The sequence below is a fragment of the Medicago sativa genome, chromosome 4, assembly GCF_051527215.1.
Source record: "Medicago sativa cultivar Bolivia chromosome 4, Bolivia_mono, whole genome shotgun sequence".
NCBI classification, from domain to species: domain Eukaryota; kingdom Viridiplantae; phylum Streptophyta; class Magnoliopsida; order Fabales; family Fabaceae; genus Medicago; species Medicago sativa.
In genome coordinates this window covers 56,997,959-57,018,584 of record NC_140752.1, presented here as the reverse complement: position 1 = coordinate 57,018,584, position 20,626 = coordinate 56,997,959, and the positions used below count along the sequence as shown (strand labels likewise).

Here is a 20,626-nt window from a genome sequence, read left to right as displayed (position 1 = left end):
ACACCGGGAGTCTTTCCTGGTCAAACCAAAGCCAATCCCAAAGCCCAAGTTAATGTCATATCTTTTGGGGGTAGTAAGTTAGGCGAAACTTTTGCTAAGGTTAAAAACATTGGGAAAGAAAATGTCAAACCTTTAGGTGATAAAGTTGTGATAGAAGAAGCTAAACCACTTGAAGAAAACAAAACTCCATCCCCCTTAAATCCTGATAAGCTTAAACTAGAGGGTAAGTTTGAAAAATTTGTCAACGTACTTAGGAAGATTTGCATTAAACTTCCCTTTGCTAAAGCTTTGTCTAGAATGCCTCTATATGCCAAGTTTTTAAAGGAAATTTTTTCAAAGAAAAGGGATATAGAGCATAATGAGACAATAGCCTTGGCCAAGGAAACTAGTGCAATCATTCAAGAGGTACCCCCTAAGCTTAGAGATCCAGGTAGCTTTGCCATACCATGTGAAATTGGGAATGAAACCATAAACAAAGCCTTATGTGACTTAGGAGCTAGTGTTAGTTTGCTGCCTTTGTCCCTTCTTAAAAGAATAGGGATAGGAGAATTGAAACCCACCGAAATGGAATTGAAACTTGCTGATCATTCTACCATGAAACTTATAGGATTTGTCGAGGACATACCTGTTAAGATAGAAGGGATATACATCCCAACTGATTTTGTAGTCGTTGACATTGAAGAGGACGAAGACGTCCCTATAATCCTAGGTAGACCTTTCCTCGCAACTGCGGGAGCTCTAGTTGATGTTAAGAATGGTAGGATAGTCTTTCAAGTGAGTGATAAGATGGTAGGATTTGAGTTGGAAAATGTTATGAAAGGTCCCGCTCTTTACTCTTGTTGCATGCTTAACGATCATGTTGTGAAAGAACTTTTTATAGCGTCGTCTACACAATATGATATCTTTGATCCATTCTAAGGACTCTTTCTAATCGTCAAGCTAATGACATTAAAAGAGCGCTTTGTGGGAGGCAACCCACGCTTTTAATTGCTTTTGTTTTGTTTTTCTTTGTTTTAAGTTGTTTTGTAGGTAATTGTCCAAGTGTGATTCGAAAAAAAAATCAAGAAATTGAAAATTTTTGAAGTCCCTCTGACCAGAAGGTTGGCACGGCCCGTGCTGAGGTTGTCACGGCCGTGCCATGCGTTTGAAGTAAAAATTGGACCTGAGCCACAGAGTGTTGGCACGGCCCGTGCCAAGGGTGGCACGGCCGTGCCCGATGTCTTGCTACCTATATACTTCAAATTTTTCTTCCTTCTTCCTCATTCTCAAACCACAACCTTCTTTCATCTTCTAAACCTCTCTCTAAACCTCCACAACTCCCAAACTTCAAACCTTCATATCTTCATCAAAACTTCACCAAATCACTCAATTCTTTCACCAATCAATCACAAACTTCATCCAAAACACAAACCCTCAATCAAAAACATCTTTCATCCATCCAAACCTATAATTCACCAAACCCTTATTTCCATAAAACCTAACCCAAAAACCATAAAATCTCAACCACTCTCCACATCCAAACCCAAAACTTGCACTTGAACATCAACCCCAACCCACAACCATCATTTTCCACACAAATTCTTCCCAAACCCTAAAACCTTCCCCATCTCAAATTCAAACCAAGGTTAAAGGTCAAATGGCTTCAAGGAGAAGTGGTAAGGAACCAGCAAGCTCCTCCGGAGGGCCTCCACAAAAGAAAAGGGCACCGGCAAAGAATCATGGCATCGCCTTCAAGGATAACAACCAAAAAGAAAGGTATAAAACTCTTATCACCAAACCTTTGCATACTTGTAGGTACCCTCATTCTCATACTATGAATACCTTAGGGATTAGGGACAATGTTTTTGAATTGCTGAATAGATTAGGATGGGGTGAGATGTTTAGTCCTATGAGGGGTATGAAAATTTTACTTATGAGTTTTTATGTTCTATCCAATTCAAGAAAGATAAGTTGAATTTATATGACCCCGATCATAGAGTCTCCTTCCGGCTTTTGAATATTGATTATGAGATGTCCCTTGAAAACTTTTGCACTGAAATGGGCTTCGCAAATGCGGGGTTCATCCATGACTCTTGGAATCAAGATCTAAAGCCGGAAGACTATAACCCTGCTAGCTTTTGGACCCACATCACTGGTAAAGATCAATATGTTTCACATTCCAACAAGGCTAATAACATCCACAACCCAGTTCTTGGGTACCTTCAAAGAGTAATGGCTTGTACCATTTGGGGTAGGAAGGAAGTAGGAACATGTAGGACGGATGAAATCTTTATGCTTTGGGCAATGCTTCATAACAATCCCGTGAATACTTGTTTTTACATGCTTGACTACCTTGCCTCGATAGGAACTAAGCCTAATCTTGTAGCTGAAATAGTGGTGGGGGTGTTATCACATTCATTGCTAGGAAGTTTGGAGTAAGCGAGGAGGAGGGGATAAATGAAATTCAGGGCAACAATAGGCTTAATATAGAGACACTAATCTCTATGAAATTCATTACACATCATCCACCCATGCAATATGCCCTTAAACTCAATGTGCCTATTCTGTTTTTGCTTCCTAACCCATCTCGGACTAACACCGAGGTGGAGGAAAATTGGTTGTATGTTGATAATGAACAGGTACATGAGCAACATGATGAAGGAGAAGGTGCTAACTTGCACCATGAGGAGGAGCACCATGACCATAATACCGGAGAACTAAATAATGATGATAGATGGGCATGGATGCGAACCGAGGTCGAAAGGATAAGCACCGAGCAACAAAGGCAAAGTGTAGAACTTTTGGGGGCTGCGAAATGATGTCCAAAGGGACAACCGCTTGTCGGAAGAAAACAATACAATGCTCCAAAGGAAGATGCACCAATTCAATCTCCAAGGTCCTCCTTATGGACCTCAATGAGAACATGTGAGCTTTCCTCTTCCTCTCTTCCCTTCTTCTTCTTCCTCTTTCCCTCATTCTTCTTCTTCTACCTCCTTCTTCTCTTTAATTTCTTTTTCTTTTGAATCATTGAGGACAATGCTTCCCCTAAGTGTGGGGGGGGGGGGGGGGGGGGGGCTAATAAAGTGTCTAGAGTCGTAGTGTTCCCAAACTCCCTTGAACTTTATTCTTTTGATTTGTTTTTATAGCAAGAGGCATGACTAAGTAGCTTGTTTTTAATGTAAAATATGGCATAAATTTTTTTGTTTTGTCTCTTCTTTAAAGGTTGTTTCTTGTACATGAAAGTAGTTTCTTGTGTTCTTGCTATACCCATATCATGTTTTATTGTGAAAATTCTCCAATGAGAAAAGCACCCAGTTGCAATCTTTGAGCAAGTGTATGAGTAGGTATTTTAAGGAGCACATTCTATCTTTAGTGTTAACTTAGACCCTTTAAGGTCTTCAGAGTAAAAGTAGTATAAGTTTGTGTGGGAAAATAATCAAATGTTCTTAATTGTTATATGCTTAATTGATAATGGGGCGGGAGAATGGCACCAACATATGGGGGAAAGGACAATTACATCCTAACTTCCTAATTGTGGTGGTGACTCCCTAATTTGGACTAAAAGTGAAACAAATTCATCAATGCTAGGGGGAAAGGACAATTACATCAAGACTTCCTACGCGGAGATGAAATAAATAAACATTTTTTTTGCAGCACTACTTAGGGTGATTTTGAATCTAGGGGGAAAGGACAATTACATCCGGGTAGACTTCCTACGAGGATAGATAGCCCCTAAGCATCTGCAGCCCCTTGTGCTTAATTGTTAAATTAATCTTAACTTAAATTCCCATCACTCTTATATGAAATGAAGAAAGGACTTTTCTCAGTTACTTTAGCATTAAGGATAGAACCTGTTCCTCATAATATCTGTCTTATACAGGAGCAAGAAAAAGGTTGGACTGCACACACACACTCACTTGAGACTTGATGTTGGGTAGAATAGGTTCATGAGGAATATTTGAGATTGTAATTAGTGTACTTGGAACAAAACCTTTCTTTGAGACTTATGTTCTTAATTTTGCCATGAATAATCTTTTGTTGCTGCTATGTCTATTGCCTTTTGCTTGAGGACAAGCAAAGATTCAAGTGTGGGGGAGTTTGATGAGTCATAGAATAGTCTAATTTATTGCTTTATTTAGTTTAGTTTTATTTAAGATTTAGTTTTATTTTATTTCATTTTATTTCCTTTTAGAATATTTTACTTTAAATTGTCTTTTATTTTATTTTAGGAATGAATATATGGTGGAAGGTGCCTTGGAGCAAAAGAAAGAGGACTGGAACAAATACAGTGCAAGAATACGAAGATACGGGGCAAAAATATGATTCCCCCTTACCAGAAGCTTGGCACGGCCCGTGCCAACATGTGGCACGGCCGTGCCCGTCCCCAGAATCCTGTTTTGCTGCTTTTCTTTGGGCCCAAGTTACTCTGTTGCAGCTTTACTGTTTTATCCCTTTAGTTGCTTAGTTTATAAGTCAATTGTAAAGCTATAAATAGAGTAGCTCTCCACCATAAACATTCACCTTAATTTTGCTTAGAATATTTCTATTTTCAATAAAAGTCTTTATTTCTTTACTTTCTTTCTCGCAATTTTACTATACTGTTATTTTCTCTCTTCTTCCCCCATGTCTACGATGAACATGAGTGAGTAGACTTCTTCGTCTTGGGATTGTTGGGGAGTCTAAATGACATAATCCTAAACAAACCAAGCTTAAACCCTAATTTCTATGTAACCTTAATTTCTAATTTAGATTCACCGTCTTAACATGGATTAACAATTATTAAACTATGGAAGCGAAAGCGGAGGGTTTGATAATCGTTAATCCATCATCCCAAACATCAATTCATAAAGCGAGAGCGGAGTTTTGATGTTGGAACAAGTGAATCTAGGCAATAATTGCAAAACAGTGCAATAGTCTTTGCAATTATTGAGACACATGTAGTTTCAATCCTCTATGCATCTTCTAGTAATCATGTCAGCGAAATAGGCTTGGTTACTAGAAGTAAACTCTCACCGGACTTTCATCGGAAAGGTGAGGGGCTAAGGGAAACCGGTCTTTAGAAATTAGTGTGTAAACCATGAAATTAGATGTTTAAGTCTTGTCTAGTGAATGGTTTGTTATTATGACAAACCAATAATCCCAATGCTCTTTATTATTATTGTTATTTACTTTCAAACAACTGCACTCTCAAACTTCTTATTTCTTTCTCCTCTAATCATTTTCTAAAAGTTAATTGGATTGACCAACTCCCTAGCGGAACGATACTCTACTTACTACTATTACTTCGATAGGTCGTGCACTTGCGGTTTAGCCCTATCAATATGGTGTTTATCATGAAATAATGTGTTGTGCCATTTTACTTGGTTTATGAAAAGTATATGGAATTGTTGTGATATTTGGAAAGTTGATGTGTGTGATGATGACTCTTATATGAATTGTGATTGTTGAATGTGTGGAGATGTGTACTTGATAATGCAATTGTTGTTGAGATAGTCGATGTAATTGGAGGTGTACTTTTACATTGGTGATTTGTAAGAGAGGAGGTGTACTCTTACATTTGTTATGTTAAAGTTGTGCATTGTCGGGTCCTTGTTGTATGTCCATGCATCATGATCATATTGAGTCATATGTGAAATGTAAGAGAGGAGGTATTCTCTTACATAGGTGATTGGTAAGAGAGGAGGTGTTCTCTTACTTAGATGTTCAGTTGGCATCTATTGTTGTTGTTATGGTACCCCATGCATATATGTGTCGAGTATAGGCGCATTGCATATTGAAATGTTATCTTGTTGTTGCATGTGAATGGTGATTGTTGATGATAAGTGTGTTTGATGAATACATACTCGTGACATTTGGAATTTAATTAGTTGATGAGTTGTGCCATATTTGAATATGTGACTTGGTGAATTTATGTATTGGTGAAATTAGGTGAATGTCGTGATTGTGTGGATTGGTGTGTATGTACATAGGTGGATTTTGTTGACGGTTGTGAATAATTGAACTATGTTCTAATTGCATGTCTCACTTGCTTGTTCTTATACACTTGGTGAACCTATTTGATGATAGTTACTTTGATAATAATGATGAAGTGAGAATTGTATATGTATATACATGTGATGTGGTGATTTCCTTGATGATGATGATTACTTGCTTATAACTTTGAAATGATGAATTGTACTTGTTGAGTTAAGTATGCTAAGTGAAGAATGAGGTGAGTAATCTTTCCATTGATTGATGTTGATAAATGATGAGCTTGGGTCGATGTCTTGATTAGCGATTGAATATGTCTGTTATGCTATGATAATAATGTGATAGCTTGAGGTGCAAGTAATGGGGGATAATAATCATACGATGCTAGTATTCTAGGAGGGCTGGTTATGTATATGTGATATGTATGAATCCTTGCATGCTATGTTTGTATATGTCGATTATGATTAATGTAATGCTTACCCCCAGTGGTTTCGACCGCCTACCTGTCTGTATGGATGAGTAGACATTGTGCAGGATTAGTCGCTTGGTGAGTTGCTTGTGGATGTTTGGATAGCGGGAGCTATCTCCGCTATCATTTTGGCGTCGTAGTCTAGGGCTCTGATTAGGTTGAGTTGGTGTCCTAGTTTTGTTGGATTATTACATTTTGTGATGTACTCATTGTTGAGATTTGGAGAATTTTTATGTGATGTTGTATTTTGACCATGACATATATATTTGGGAGATGTATGAATTATATTCCGCTGTGATTGTTGAGATATATATTATATATATATATATGCATGTATGTTTGGATTTTGGTTTTTTTGTTAGACATAGCGTCTATTTCTTGAATATTTGTTATATTCGCATGTTTTATCGCTTTAATAGAAATAGGGCGTTAGAAAAAGCAGCAAAAGACATTCTGAGAGGTGGCACGGCCGTGCCACATGTTGGCACGGGCCGTGCCAAGCTTCTGACTTGGGGAACTTATATTTTGTTTCCGAATCTTTCGTATTTTTGCTCCAAATCAGCTCCAGACTCCTTTCTTTTGCTCCAAGACTCCTTCCATCATATATTCGTTCCTGAAATATAAAATATGCAATTGTAGTAAAAAGATTCAAAAAGGAAATAATATTGGAATAAAATAAAATCAAATCTAAATAAAACTAAACTAAATAATACATAAAAATAGACTAAATAATGACTCATCAAACTCCCCCACACTTGAATCTTTGCTTGTCCTCAAGCAAAAGGCAATAGACATAGCAGCAATAAAAATATTTAACATGGCAACACAATTGAGAAACTCATGTCTCTCTTAAGGCTTAATTTCAAAGTACACTAATCACAACCTCAAGCATTCCTTATGAACCTATTCAACCCAACATCAAGTCTCAAGTGAGTGTGTGTGTGCAGTCTAACCCTTTTCTTGCTCTTGTATAAGACAAATATTATGTGGAACAAGTTCTATCCTTAATGCTAAAGTAACTGAGGAAAGTCCTTTCTTCATTTCATATAAGAGAGATGGGAAATTAGTTAAAATTAGATTAGATTAACAGTTTAAGCACAAGGGGCTGCATATGCTTAGGGTCTATCTATCCTCGTAGGAAGTATTTTGGAGAGGGTGTCCCTTCCCCCTAGATTCAAAATCACCCTAAGTAGTTCTGCAAAAATTTTATCATCTCCGCGTAGGAAGTCTTTTTGGAGAGGGTGTCCTTTCCCCCTAGCTTTGATGAATTTAATTCCTCTTTTGAGGGATTTGGAACTTAAGTTCAATTAGGGAGTCACCACCACATTTTGGAAGTCAGAGAGGGAGTGTCCTTTCCTCCACATGTTGGTGCCATTCTCCCGCCCCATTTCAGTTTAACAATTAAAAATATAACAATAAAGCACATTATTTCCCACACAAACTTATACTACTTTTACTCTGAAGACTTTTAAGGGTCTAAGTTAACATTAAAGCTAGAACGTGTTCCTTAAAATACCTACTCATACACTTGCTCAAAGATTGCAACTGAGTGCTTTTCTCATTGGAGAATTTTTCACAATAAAACAAGATGTGGCAAGAACACAAAAACACAAGAAATCATTTTCATGTACAAGAAACAACCTTTTAAGAGAAGACAACAAAAAATTTTATGCCATGATTTCCATTAAAAACAAGCTACTTAATCATGTCTTTCACTATAAAAACAAAACAAAAGAATAAGTTCAAGGGAGTTTGGAAACACTACGACTCTAGACACTTTATTAGGCTCCCCCCACACTTAGGAGAAGCATTGTCCTTAATGATTCAAAAAGCGAAATTAAAAGAAAAGAAGAAGAAGAAGAAGAAGAAGAAGAAGAAGAAGAAGAAGAAGAAGAAGAAGAAGAAGAAGAAGAAGAAGAAGAAGAAGAAGAAGAAGAAGAAGAAGAAGAATATAGAAGAGTAAAGGAAGAGGAAAGATCACAATTTTATTGAGGTCCATAAGGTGGACTTTGGAGGTGAAGGTGTTGCATCATATTTTGGAGCATTTGATTGTTTTCTTCATTTATTCGGTTGTCCCTTTGGACATCATTTCTTAGCCCCGATAATTCAACACCTTGCCTTTTGTTGCTTGGTGCTTATCCTCTCAACCTCTGTTTGCATCCATGCCTATCTTTCATTGTCATTTAGCTCATCGGCTTCTTGGTCATGGTGCAAGTTAGCACCTTCTTCCGCATCATGGTGCAAGTGAGCACCGTCTCCCTCATCTAGATTTTGCTCTTCATGTACCTATCCCTTTGCTTGATGTCCTTGAATTTGATTTCATGATTCTTTTCTTGTGCTTGCCTCTTTGATGGAGGTCCTCCTGAAGAGCTTGCTGGTTCTTTTCTATTTCTCCTTGAAGCCATTAACCTAGACCCTTAGGGTTTGGAAAGATTTTTGGTGGAAATAGGTTGGTTTAGGTTTGGGGTTTATGTTTGAATAAGGTTTATAAGTTTGGTGGTTGAGATGGGTTAAGAATTTGTGGTTTTGTGGGTTAGGTTAATGAGAATAAGTTTTTGGTGAATTATAGGTTTGGATGGATGAAAATTATTTTGATTGGTGGTTTGTGTTTTGAATGAAGTTTGGGATTGATTTGTGGAAGAATTGGATCCATTTGGTGGAGTTTTGATGGAGATATGAAGGTTTGAGGTTTGAAGGTTATGGAGGTTTAAGAGAGAAGTTTGATGGTAGAGAGAGGTTTGTGTTTGAGAATGAATGAAGAAGAGGAGAAAAATTGGTGTTATAAGTGGCTAGGAGTTGGGCACGGTCGTGCCAACCTTGGCACGGGCCGTGCCAACCTTCTGGACAAGGGGGCTTCAAAATTTTTCACTTTTCTCGAATCAAACTTGGACAATTACCTACAAAACACTTAAAACAAAGGAAAACAGACAAAATAAAGCAATTAAATGCGTGGGTTGCCTCCCATGAAGCGCTCGTTTAGAGTCATTAGCTTGACGGTTAGAAAGTTGTTTATCTATCCTATACCCAATCTTTCAGAAAGGGACAATGGCATCAAACTAACATTCTCTCCCAAATCAAGTTCTTTAAATCCTTTTGAAGTCAAACCAAAGGCATTAGAAAGCTAACATCCATACCTACAACTTTTGTGTTTACACCTAAGACCAATTCTGTACCGATCAATGCCAGTTTTCATTTGGAATTCGAAAAAGTTGTGCAGAAAGTCCATAAAAATTCACTGTGACCTATGTGTAGTAATTTGACCATAACTCAAGTTCTTTAAATCGTTTTAATGTCAGACCAATGGCATTAGAAAGCTAACATCCATACCTACAACTTTCGTGTTTATACCTAAGACCAATTCTGCACCAATCAATACTAGTTTTCATTTGAAATTTGGGGCAGAGACGAAAAAGTCAGAAATGAAACATATTATATTACTCAAACTTCACATTCATTCAAAATCACCACAATCAACAACAACAACTCAACATAATTCATACTCAAATCATGATATGACATTAACAACAACAATCATCAACAACCACAAGTCATAATCATGAATCCAACCATAAATCAACAACAACATAACATAAATCATCATTTGAGCATAAATCATGAAGTATCCAAATATATATACCAAGAGCATGTAATTTCATCATCAACAATTCATTTATCAACAAATTAACATACTCAAACATATCACTACAACTGGAGCACGAATTTCATCAACTAATTTGCAATTCAAAACCCTAACTTCTTTTCAAAACCCTAACTTCTCTAATAATCAAAATAAAACAACAACATGTTAAACTCTATTTCAGAATTATAAATTCATTATTAGAGAAGCTAGTCCCACCCTTACCTTAGATTGATTGATTACAAGGATTCTACAAACTTCTCTTCTCTGGTTCTTCTCTTCTCTAGGTTTCTCCTCTTTCTCTAGGTTTCTCCTCTTTCTCCCAAAAACAGTTTGCACGTAATCCTTATTTTCTAAATTTGACTCTCCTCTTTATATAAACCTTAACCTATTTATTTTCTCTTAATTCCAATTCTGCCCCACAGCCTCATTATTCTAAATAATTATATTTCTACACTAGATATATACTTCCACTAAATATATTCTTCCACTAAATATATTTCTCCACTAAATAATAAAATAGGGGCTACTAATAAATATCAACATATAATAATAAAAATATCACTTATCAAACATATTAATTAAATTATAACGGAAAAGACTCTAAACTTAATCAAATAAATAAATAAATAAAAATGGGTGTTACAACTCTCCCCCACTTAAAGAATTTCGTCCTCGAAATTCAGAGCAAAGGAGAAAATGAATTTAATTATTGCTTAAATATCTTAACCTATATATAACAAAATAGAAACTTCAAACAATACACAAAAACCACTTTAAAGTTAGTCAGTTAAACATGATCACATAAAAAAACATAACCATTAATTAGAAAACACAACGACAGTATTCAACCGTTACACGACACAACGACTCATCTACTTGGCCGGATGGACCGACCCGCTCTGATACCAATTGTAACACCCTGTTTTCCCAACATAAAAATCAGAGTCATTCAACATAAACGGAATGTCACACTTCTTAAAAATCATAAATGGAATAAATAACAATTCATCCTTCATAAATTGGTCAACATAAATATTATAAAACTTCGCAGCGGATTTTAATTCAACAACATAATTAGTCTTGGCACGAAGTCCTCATCAAAACATCTCGTAATAATCCAAAAACTAAATCATAGTCATGTAAAATCATAAGCAGTACGTAAGGAATAGAAAATAGCACAAAAGCTCTCATCCCGTTAAGTATCAGAGCACCAAAAGACACAGTGAGAGATAGCCACTCACGACAGCAATCAACAGCTAATTATTCTCGACCACCTGCAAGTTACTCATACGAAGAGCAACATTTCCAAGCAGAAGGGGTGAGATTTCACATTCAATAATAATAAGCATATAATTCATTAGCAGAATTTAACAACATAAATAACACTTATATAACTATGTTACTTCTTCGTAATACTTCTTAATTCAACTCCTTAATTTATTGATAACTTGACAACAACGAAAATAGATCAACTACGACATCCACAACTTCGACTAGACATCAAGGACGATGCAACAACAACTTTTTAACTTGACAATGCAACAACAACTAAGACATCATGCATGTGTGAAATTCTAGCGTACTTGTTTTATTAGGTTCTGTCAGATGTTTAAACGTTTGCGATGTTCCGATTAATGTTTAAACATCATGCGATAAATAGAAAATAAAACAAGAAAATAAAGTGCAGAAAAATAAAGAACACATGAAGTTTGTTGACCCAGTTCAGCACAACACGCTTACATCTGGGGGCTACCAAGCCATGAAGGAAATCTACTAGTGTAGTCCTTATTCAATAGCTCTCAGCAAACTCCTCGTTTACACTATATGACCTAGGACCTACCCGTATAGACTTCAACCTAGGAACTCCTAGATCTGAGATCACATCTCACTATCCTAATGGTCAATCACTGCCCCAGTGACCTATCAGACCTCAAACAAAACAAAAGTAGAAGTTACCTTCCAACACAAACAATCAAACCTTGTTTCACAACTTCGGTTTGATGCACAAGAGTATCAATACTCACAAACTCAGTCCTAAACAAGTATCACAGGCGATACAGGAAAAAACACACAATAGATTCTAGACTTGCATCACAAACGATACAAGAACATAATACATGAAGACTCAAACCCTAAAGATCTAAACATTTTAGTATGACGGCTTGAATGAGCAATTAGGTCTTGAAGTATTCCTTTTATACTGAAGCAGCTTGGGCTAAATAATTCGTTGGGCTTCACTAAACTTGCAGATCGGTTCAGCAAACCTGCAAAACAGAATCAAAAACAAATCTGGAAAGTACAAATATGTCGGAACCTATATTAAAACATTCCAAACCGTAACAAATATTTCCTAAAATAAAATATCTATTTTAGTAATATTCCACAGCTGATTCTAATAAGATATGCGCGTTACTTGGTCAGTAAGTAAAGGAAATACGGTTTCCTTAATGGATAAACTACGCGCGTACAGAAAAGGCAGAAACCCAGGCACACTAAACCGTGCCAGGGTGTTGGAACATTGTATCCAACATCTTATAGAGCTGCTTAACTACATGCTGGAACATTGGTTCCAACTTATCAAGGATATTTGTTTAGCAATAATGCAGCCAATACAAATACCCAACAATCTCCCCCTCTGGTAACTTTTTGGCTAAAACAAATTAAGGCCAATACTTATGAAACAGATGGATACATGAATACCATTCCTCCAAGAGCATGAGCACACACCAATGAAGAAACAGCTAGCACACAGAATCCAAAGAGACACCATAGATACACTTCCTGAAGTCATCACGAACACATATTCAAGAAGAAGAAGTAGCAGATAATATCACTCTAGAAGAAGCAAAAGTGTTCATACATAGAATACCTCACAGATCTTCAATCACAGCTTGAGCTGGCAGAGGTATTACACTAAATCAGAGACATGCAGCAGCAGATCAGATCAATAGCATAATCTCCAAAGCTAAGGAAAAATAAAGTCCTGAGCTACAACTAGGGAACCTAAGTTCTTATATAGGTGATGAAGAGAGAACCAGAATTCTCTCAAGACCAGTGGAAAGCAAAGTACAATGCTACAGTCAAGGACGATAACTTCCAACACAGAAGTGGAGAGATGTAAACTCTCTCTAGAGCAGTGGAAAACCAAGTTCCAATGCTACAAAAATAGGATGTTCCAACATCCTTTAGCACATCAGACAGGAGTACCTGCCACACATAAAGGCAAGGGAAAAAATAAATTTCCCATACCTTCAGAGTACTGTCACCAACCAACCATAGAAGCACAGAAACCTAAATTCCTATACTTACATGTGACAGACTTGGATGCCTTCAGAGAACTATCACCAACATCAAATAGAAGTCAGGAAACACAAATTTCCCAACTTACAAGTGATAGATATAGATGTTTAAACTTCTAACTTTACATCCTTCACTCAGCTTGGTCTAAGCACAAGCACACATAAAAGTATCACTCCCCCTGAATATAACATCTTATGAGTGACTACTTACAGAAATATTCCATTACTCCCCCTGAATAAGCTCCAGGGCATAAGCCCTCGTCTTCAGGGGTGAATGACTAGCATTCCAGGGCATGAACCCTCTTCTCTGACAATGATGATGCATGGACTCAACAACAATACTTGACGACCAACGATTAAGGTGTAGAGCTTGTTGAACAAAAATGAGTTTTGTACAATGCCTCTGAAGTTTTGATGATAACAATATATAAAAGAACAATTGGATAAACTAATAAGTATTCAAGTGTGCAGGACCATATAACTAAATTCAATATGTTAAATCAAAATTTTGGTTCTTAAACATCAAGATTTTGAACTTATATAAGAGCATCTGAACCAAGTGAAAAGCTGGAAATTTGGAAAAAGATCTGAAGATCAGAAGCATCTCAATATCAAAAACATCATAAGATCAGAAACATCTGAAGAAGTGAAGCCTCTGAAGATGTGAAACATTTGAAGGATTGAAGAATATGAAGATGCCAAGCATCTGGAGGCCACTTCAGCATCTTAAGACTCTAAACCAGTTTGTCGTCTTTTAAAGAAAGGTCACTGTTCTGGACCTGCCAAAAGGATTCTTGGCCCATCCGCTTAAGCCCAATACCACTCCAAGCCCAAACTCCACGTTTGGCATTATTGCTCACAACTTACCCCCTCTCCTGGAGGGGGGTGCACGAAGCAAAGAGACCGGTTCAAACGAACCCCAACGTCTCTCTTGCACGTTGTGCACGTTCCCGCAATAAAATCTCTGGTGATTACACTTCCCACGATTTTGAAACCGCCGGAGCCAGGTGTCCCTCCTCAACGGCTCTGCAGCTCTCCACCTCTATAAATAGGGGACTCAATACAGTCCCCAAGGTAGAACTCTTTCTTCCTCTAAAACCCTCACTCTCTGATCTCTACTGACTTGAGCGTTGGAGCGCCTGCAGGTACACACCCCCTCCGCTCCAAGAAGCATTCCGACGTATTCCACCACCGTCACAACCACCGCATTCAAAGCACCGACAGTCTCCTTCTGATCAGGTACGATCAGTGGCGCCATCTGTGGGAAATATATAAGCTTCCCCGTTTTTATCCCTGAAAACCAAAGCTTTCACAAAAAAAAAAACTACAATGGCTGCCAACGGTGCCAAATCCCAGCTACGAAGTGAGGTGCGCATTCCTCAACAGGATGGCGTAACATCTTCACCTTCACCTGCGGATACAACCAGGGAAGAACCAGCTCAGGTACTTCCTATCCAACAAAGGCCTCTGCTAGGACCCAGCCGCCCTACAGAGACGCCAGAAGATGCAGCATCAACCGGCGTACTCATCAGTAACCTGATCTGCACGGTCCAACGACAAACGTCGTTGATCGAGGAACAGAACCGCCGACTGATGGATCTGGAGCAGGCACGCACAACCGTTCCAACCCTGCGATCTCCCTCCCCAGCACGTAATAGAAGAGGAGGGACCCTCGGTCGATCACGTTCCAGATCCCCTCGACACTCGGTGAGCATCAGATCTTCTTCTTTCACCAGGAGGTCAACAAGGAGATCCCCTCCAAGGCGATCTCCACCCAGGAGATTTCCCCCGAGAAGGGCCCCATCGAAAAGATCCCCTTTGCGCCGAACTCCGCCCAGGAGGTCTCCACCCAGGCGCAACAGGTACTCACGGTCACCTTCCAGCTCACTGGACACCCGCGATACCCGAACTGATCGTAACGCTTACGGTCCGTTCACACGGCGTATCCGGGAAGCTCCTATACCTCGCGGACTGGAAAAACAGCCTCAAATGGACTCATACGACGGGACTTCCAATCCGGACGAGCACATCGAGAACATCGAAGTGGTTCTCACTTACCGGTCGGTGCGGGGCGCCGTCAAATGCAAGCTCTTCGTCACCACACTGAGACGAGGAGCAGTCACATGGTTCAAGAACTTGAAGAGAAACTCCATAGACTCATGGAGCGACCTCTGCAACGAGTTCACAACCTATTTCACCGTGTCAAGGACGTAACCAAAAACGGTAGCTTCCCTCGAAGCCATCATCCAAGGAAGAAGCGAGCCTCTCCGAGACTACATCGAGAGGTTCAACAAAGAAGCCGTCCAGGTCCGAGGCGCAAACGAGACAATGAAGTTATACCTCATTGCCAAAGGCCTACGTGACGAGACAGATGTGAAGAAGGTTGTCCTCCTAGATCACCCAAGGACTCTCAATGAGTTCCTAGCGATCGCCAAGATCTACATCGCCTACAAAGAGGCTTTGTACGCCGACAACCTCAACAAAGTCAGGAAGGAGGAGCCTGCTGCTGAATCCTCCAGAAAGCCCTTCCAGGAGAAAAAGAAGGAAGGCAAAGCTGCCCGAGAAAGCAAGAGACCAAACAGTCACTTCACCGAGTACACTCCATTGGCTATGTCAAGGGAGAAAATCCTCGCTGAGATCGCTGTAGCCGATCTAGCAGAAGTCGGCATCAAGTCGCCAAAGGCTCCATCTCAGGAGAGGAAGGGAGTCGAAAAAACAAAATATTGTCGGTTCCATAAGCGCCATGGACACACAACCGATGACTGCATCCATCTGAAGGACGCCATCGAACTCCTCATCCAAAGGGGTCGGCTCAAACAATACGTGAAAAATCCAGAATCAGAAAGGAAAGCTGTCGATCTCGTCGGTGACGGTTCTGAACCCTGCAGGACCATCGCCATGTCCGTGGAACATCTAGGTGATTTCCCAGAAAACGTGGAAATCACCCCCTATTCATGCACCTGGGAACAGTTTCCTACCGCCAACATCATCACCGGAGGGACGCTGAACATTTCCATGGGCAGCATGAAGAGGAAATTCCAGGAGCTCATGGACGTCAACACCATGGCCCCATCCATCCGAGGAGGAAGGCCACCTTTGGCTTTCTATGACTACGAACTACCTGGTGGAGCTTCAAATTCTGCCATCCCTTTGCTCGTGCGAGCATCGATGACCAACGCAGATGTCAGACGAGTCCTGATAGACACAGGGGCCTCATGCGTCATCATGTACACCAGCCTGTTCCGAACTCTCCAACTGATGGAGAAAAACCTTTCTCCCTACGTTGGGGATGAACTTTATGGCTTCAACGGCTCATTCACTCAACCATGGGGGTACGTAGAGCTACTGGTCACCTTCCGCGAAGAGGAGGCCAAAAAGACGATAAAGATCCCATTCCTGGTGATCGACTGCCAGTCTCTCTACAATTGCATTATAGGGAGAACTGGGCTCGCCCAGCTAGGGGCCGCATGTTCAACCGCTCACCTGAAGTTGAAATACCATGCGAAGGACGACATCATTGCCTCACTCAGCGGAGACATCGAAGCTGCAAGAAGATGTTTCCTCCAAGCCAACAAAACCCAGAACTCGGTTTCCCAACCCAGTAAACCTGCTGAGGAGAAAGGAAAAGTTCATGCGAGTACCCTGGACGCCAACTTGGTCGAACTTGACCCCAGGTTCACCAAGGAAGACCTGAAGGAGCAAAAACGGGAGAAGAGGGATCCGTTCAACTCGAAACTTCTTCGACCTGTTCCCGATGGCGAATTCGAGCTGGTCCCTTTTGGAAACGACCCCTCGAAGAACTTCAAGATTGGCAAGGATCTCCCTGAACTTGTCAAGAACCAGCTGAACGCCTGCCTCAGAGAAAACGCTGATCTGTTTTCCTGGAGTGCAGCTGACATGCCCGGGATCGACCCTAGCGTCACCTGTCACCAACTGACGGTGGATCCCGGACTTAGCGATGTAGCCCAGCGTCGTAGGAAGCAGTCTCCTAAAAAGTCAGAGGCTGCAGAAAAAGCTGTAAAAGACCTCCTAGAGGCAAAGTTTATTTCCGAGGACAAATACACTACCTGGCTTTCCAATGTCGTACTTGTCAAAAAATCTAATGGAAAATGGCGTATGTGTGTTGACTATACCGATCTTAATAGGGCCTGCCCTAAAGACGCATATCCTCTTCCTAACATCGACAAACTCGTTGATAATTCCTCTGGCTATAAACTTTTATCCTTCATGGACGCCTATTCTGGGTACAATCAGATACCCATGCTGAAGAGGATAAAATGAAAACAACCTTCATGACCGAATCAGGGAACTATTACTACAACGTAATGCTCTTCGGCCTACGAAACGCGGGGGCTACTTATCAACGTATGATGAACAGAGTTTATGACAAGACACTTCTGGGCGACATTCTAGAGGTTTACATGGACGACATGATCGTAAAATCCCATCAAGAGGTGGATCATGCCGCCCATTTCAAAAGAGTGTTCGAGCAAACTCGGAAATACAACATGAGACTCAATCCAGAAAAGTGCACCTTTGGAGTCCAAGCGGCTAAGTTCCTTGGTTTCTATCTAACAGAAAGAGGAATCGAAGCGAATCCAGACAAATGCCACACATTTACTGAGCTTCCAACACCCCACTCCAAGAAGTGCATCCAAACGCTCAACGGAATGTTGACCGCTCTCTCTAGGTTCGTGGCCAAGTCCGCTCAACATGCACTTCCTTTCTTCAAACTCTTGAGGAAATAAACGAAGTTCGAATGGACAGACGAGTGCGAAACTGCCTTGCAGCACCTCAAGGAAACGCTCTCCGCACCACCAGTGCTATTTTGACCAGATCAAGGTGAAGTATTGTACATATATCTCTCCGTTTCCTCTGACGCGGTAAGCGCCGTCCTCATCAGAGAAACGACAGAGGGGCAGAAACCAGTATACTTCACCAGCAAAGCATTGTTGGGACCTAAAGCAAGGTACCAGAGGATCGAAAAGGTGGCCCTCACACTCCTCACCGCAGCCAGAAGACTAAGGCAGTACTTCCTAGCACACACGGTGGTAGTACGGACGGACCAACCCATCAGGCAAATCCTGGGGCACCCAGACGTAGCCGGTCGGATGATGAAGTGGTCGCTTGAGTTATCCGAGTTCGACATTCAGTACGAGTCCAGAAAGGCACTAAAGGCTCAGGTATTCGCCGACTTTCTCACCGAGATGACTTTCTCAACCGAGGAAAGCCCTGAAGAATGGACCGTCTTCGTAGACGGATCATCCAACTCTAAGGGAAGCGGAGCCGGAATAATCATTGATGACAACAAAGGTATCGTTGTCGAAATTTCCCTCGCTTTGTCTTTTCCTGTTACCAATAACACTGCAGAGTATGAAGCCTTCCTGGCTGGCTTGCGAACCGCCAAAGACATGGGGACCAAAAAGGTGAAAATCTTTACCAACTCGCAACTAGTGGCTTCCCAAGTCACAGGAGAGTTCCAAGTAAAAGAAGACCACCTCCAAAAGTACGTCCAGTTAGTACTAGAGAAAATGAAAGAATTCGACGTCGTGGAAGTAACTCACGTTCCCCGCGAACAGAATACTCGGGCATACATTCTTTCAAAACTCGCAAGTACGTGAACTGTGAACGGAAACAAAACATTAATACAAGAGGTCCTCGGCGAGCCAAGCATCCAGAACAGCAAAACTCTGCATCAAGAGATCAACTCGATCATCGGGATGGAAGACTGAAGAGGACCCATATCTCGATACATAGAGAATGGCGAACTCCCTACCAATCCACAGGAAAGAACAAGGTTGAAACGAAGGGCTTGCTCATTCACATTGGTGGAAGGAACCCTTGTAAAAAAGAGGCTTCACCATCCCACTAATCAAGTGCCTAGGACCTAACGAGACCCAAGAAGTCCTTGCCGACATCCACGACGGCATTTGCGGACAACACCTTGGCACAAAAGCTCTCGCAAAAAAGGTCCTAAGAGCAGGTTACTACTGGCCTACTATGTTAAAAGACGCCCAAGACTACGTGAACCTCTGCGATAAATGCTAGCGACATGGTGACATGCACCTAGCACCCCCTGCTGAGCTAACATCCTTGGTTTCCCCTTGGCCTTTCGCATGGTGGGGCATCGACCTTCTGGGACCATTTCCCAAAGCCTCCGGGCAACTCAAATATCTGGTCGTTGCAATCGACTACTCAACGAAATGGATCGAAGCAGAACCATTAGCCAAAATCAATGCAAAAAACGTACTCCGTTTCTTCAAAAGGTACATCTTAGCAAGATTCGGAGTACCAACATTAGTGATATTTGACAATGGTACATAGTTCACGGACCAAAGGTTCCAGAACTACCTAAGGAATATCGGCATCAAACAAAGCTTCACCTCCGCCGAACACCCCGGCGGAGGAATTACACGCAGTCCTCTGGGCCTACAGAACCACTCCCCATTCTACAACTGGCGAGTCACCCTTTCGACTCACGTATGGGACAGAAGCAGTCTTGCCCATTGAGTTAACCGAGCTCACATGGCGCACTGACTACAGCACTGACTTCCACGCCAACACGGCGAACCTACGTGAAGAGCTCGAATTTGTCGACGAAATCAAGATCGGGGCGACCTTGCGAGAAGCAGAGCTAAAACAAAAAATAGCCGCTCGACATAGCAAAAAGGTCATAAGAAGGGAATTCAAAGTGGGCGATCTCGTCCTCCGGCGAAACCAGAAGGACTCCGAAGAAGGGAAACTCGCCGCCAACTGGGACGGCCCCTTCAGGGTCCGGATGAAGACCGGAACAGGAGCCTACGGACTCGAAGACCTCCATCAAAACGCAATTCCAAGAACTTGGAATGCGGAAAAACTCAAAAAGTGTTACACTTAGATGGCAAACAATGCCAACTTACTCTAATGTACATACTTAGTTCTACAAAATGAACTCATAGCTCCCCGTCGAGCAAATAAATGGAAGAGGAGAGTCGTGCCACTCCGAATCCAAAAAGAAAAAGGATGGGAAGAATTTACACATTCTCTTACTCCTCAGTATGTACGCTTACCACTGCGACATCACTGCTCGGCATGTTAGGTAGAACCCCAGCTCGCGATGGGTGTTTCACGCCTCAATGGAGTGAACTTAGATAAAATTCTCTCGTTCATCCGCTGTTACACGTCCATAACTTTGGACACACATTCAGATAAACAATCTCTTAGATGTGCAACACTCCTGACTAATACCCCAGGTAAACAGTTAGAAATTTCCTGCCTAGCCCTTCCTTG

The 20,626-nt window shown here is 40.9% G+C and overlaps 1 protein-coding gene across 1 annotated transcript; it reads left to right on the top strand.

Annotated features, from left to right (window-relative positions):
* The first annotated feature begins 17,727 nt into the window (after window positions 1–17,727).
* LOC146930111 (uncharacterized) lies at window positions 17,728–20,234 on the top strand. The gene is made up of 3 exons (XM_085707477.1): window positions 17,728–18,047; window positions 18,246–18,970; window positions 19,849–20,234. The coding sequence occupies exons 1-3, from the start codon at window positions 17,728–17,730 to the stop codon at window positions 20,232–20,234; spliced, it is 1,431 nt and encodes a 476-aa protein (XP_085563603.1).
* The last annotated feature ends 392 nt before the right edge of the window (window positions 20,235–20,626 follow it).

Coding starts and splice junctions, on each gene's coding strand:
- LOC146930111 (XM_085707477.1), top strand. CDS start 17,728: ATGAACAGAGTTTATGACAAGACACTTCTGGGCGACATTCTAGAGGTT. Junction 18,048..18,245: donor ATGTTGACCGCTCTCTCTAG/GTTCGTGGCCAA, acceptor TGACGCGGTAAG/CGCCGTCCTCATCAGAGAAA. Junction 18,971..19,848: donor CATTCTTTCAAAACTCGCAA/GTACGTGAACTG, acceptor CGTATGGGACAG/AAGCAGTCTTGCCCATTGAG.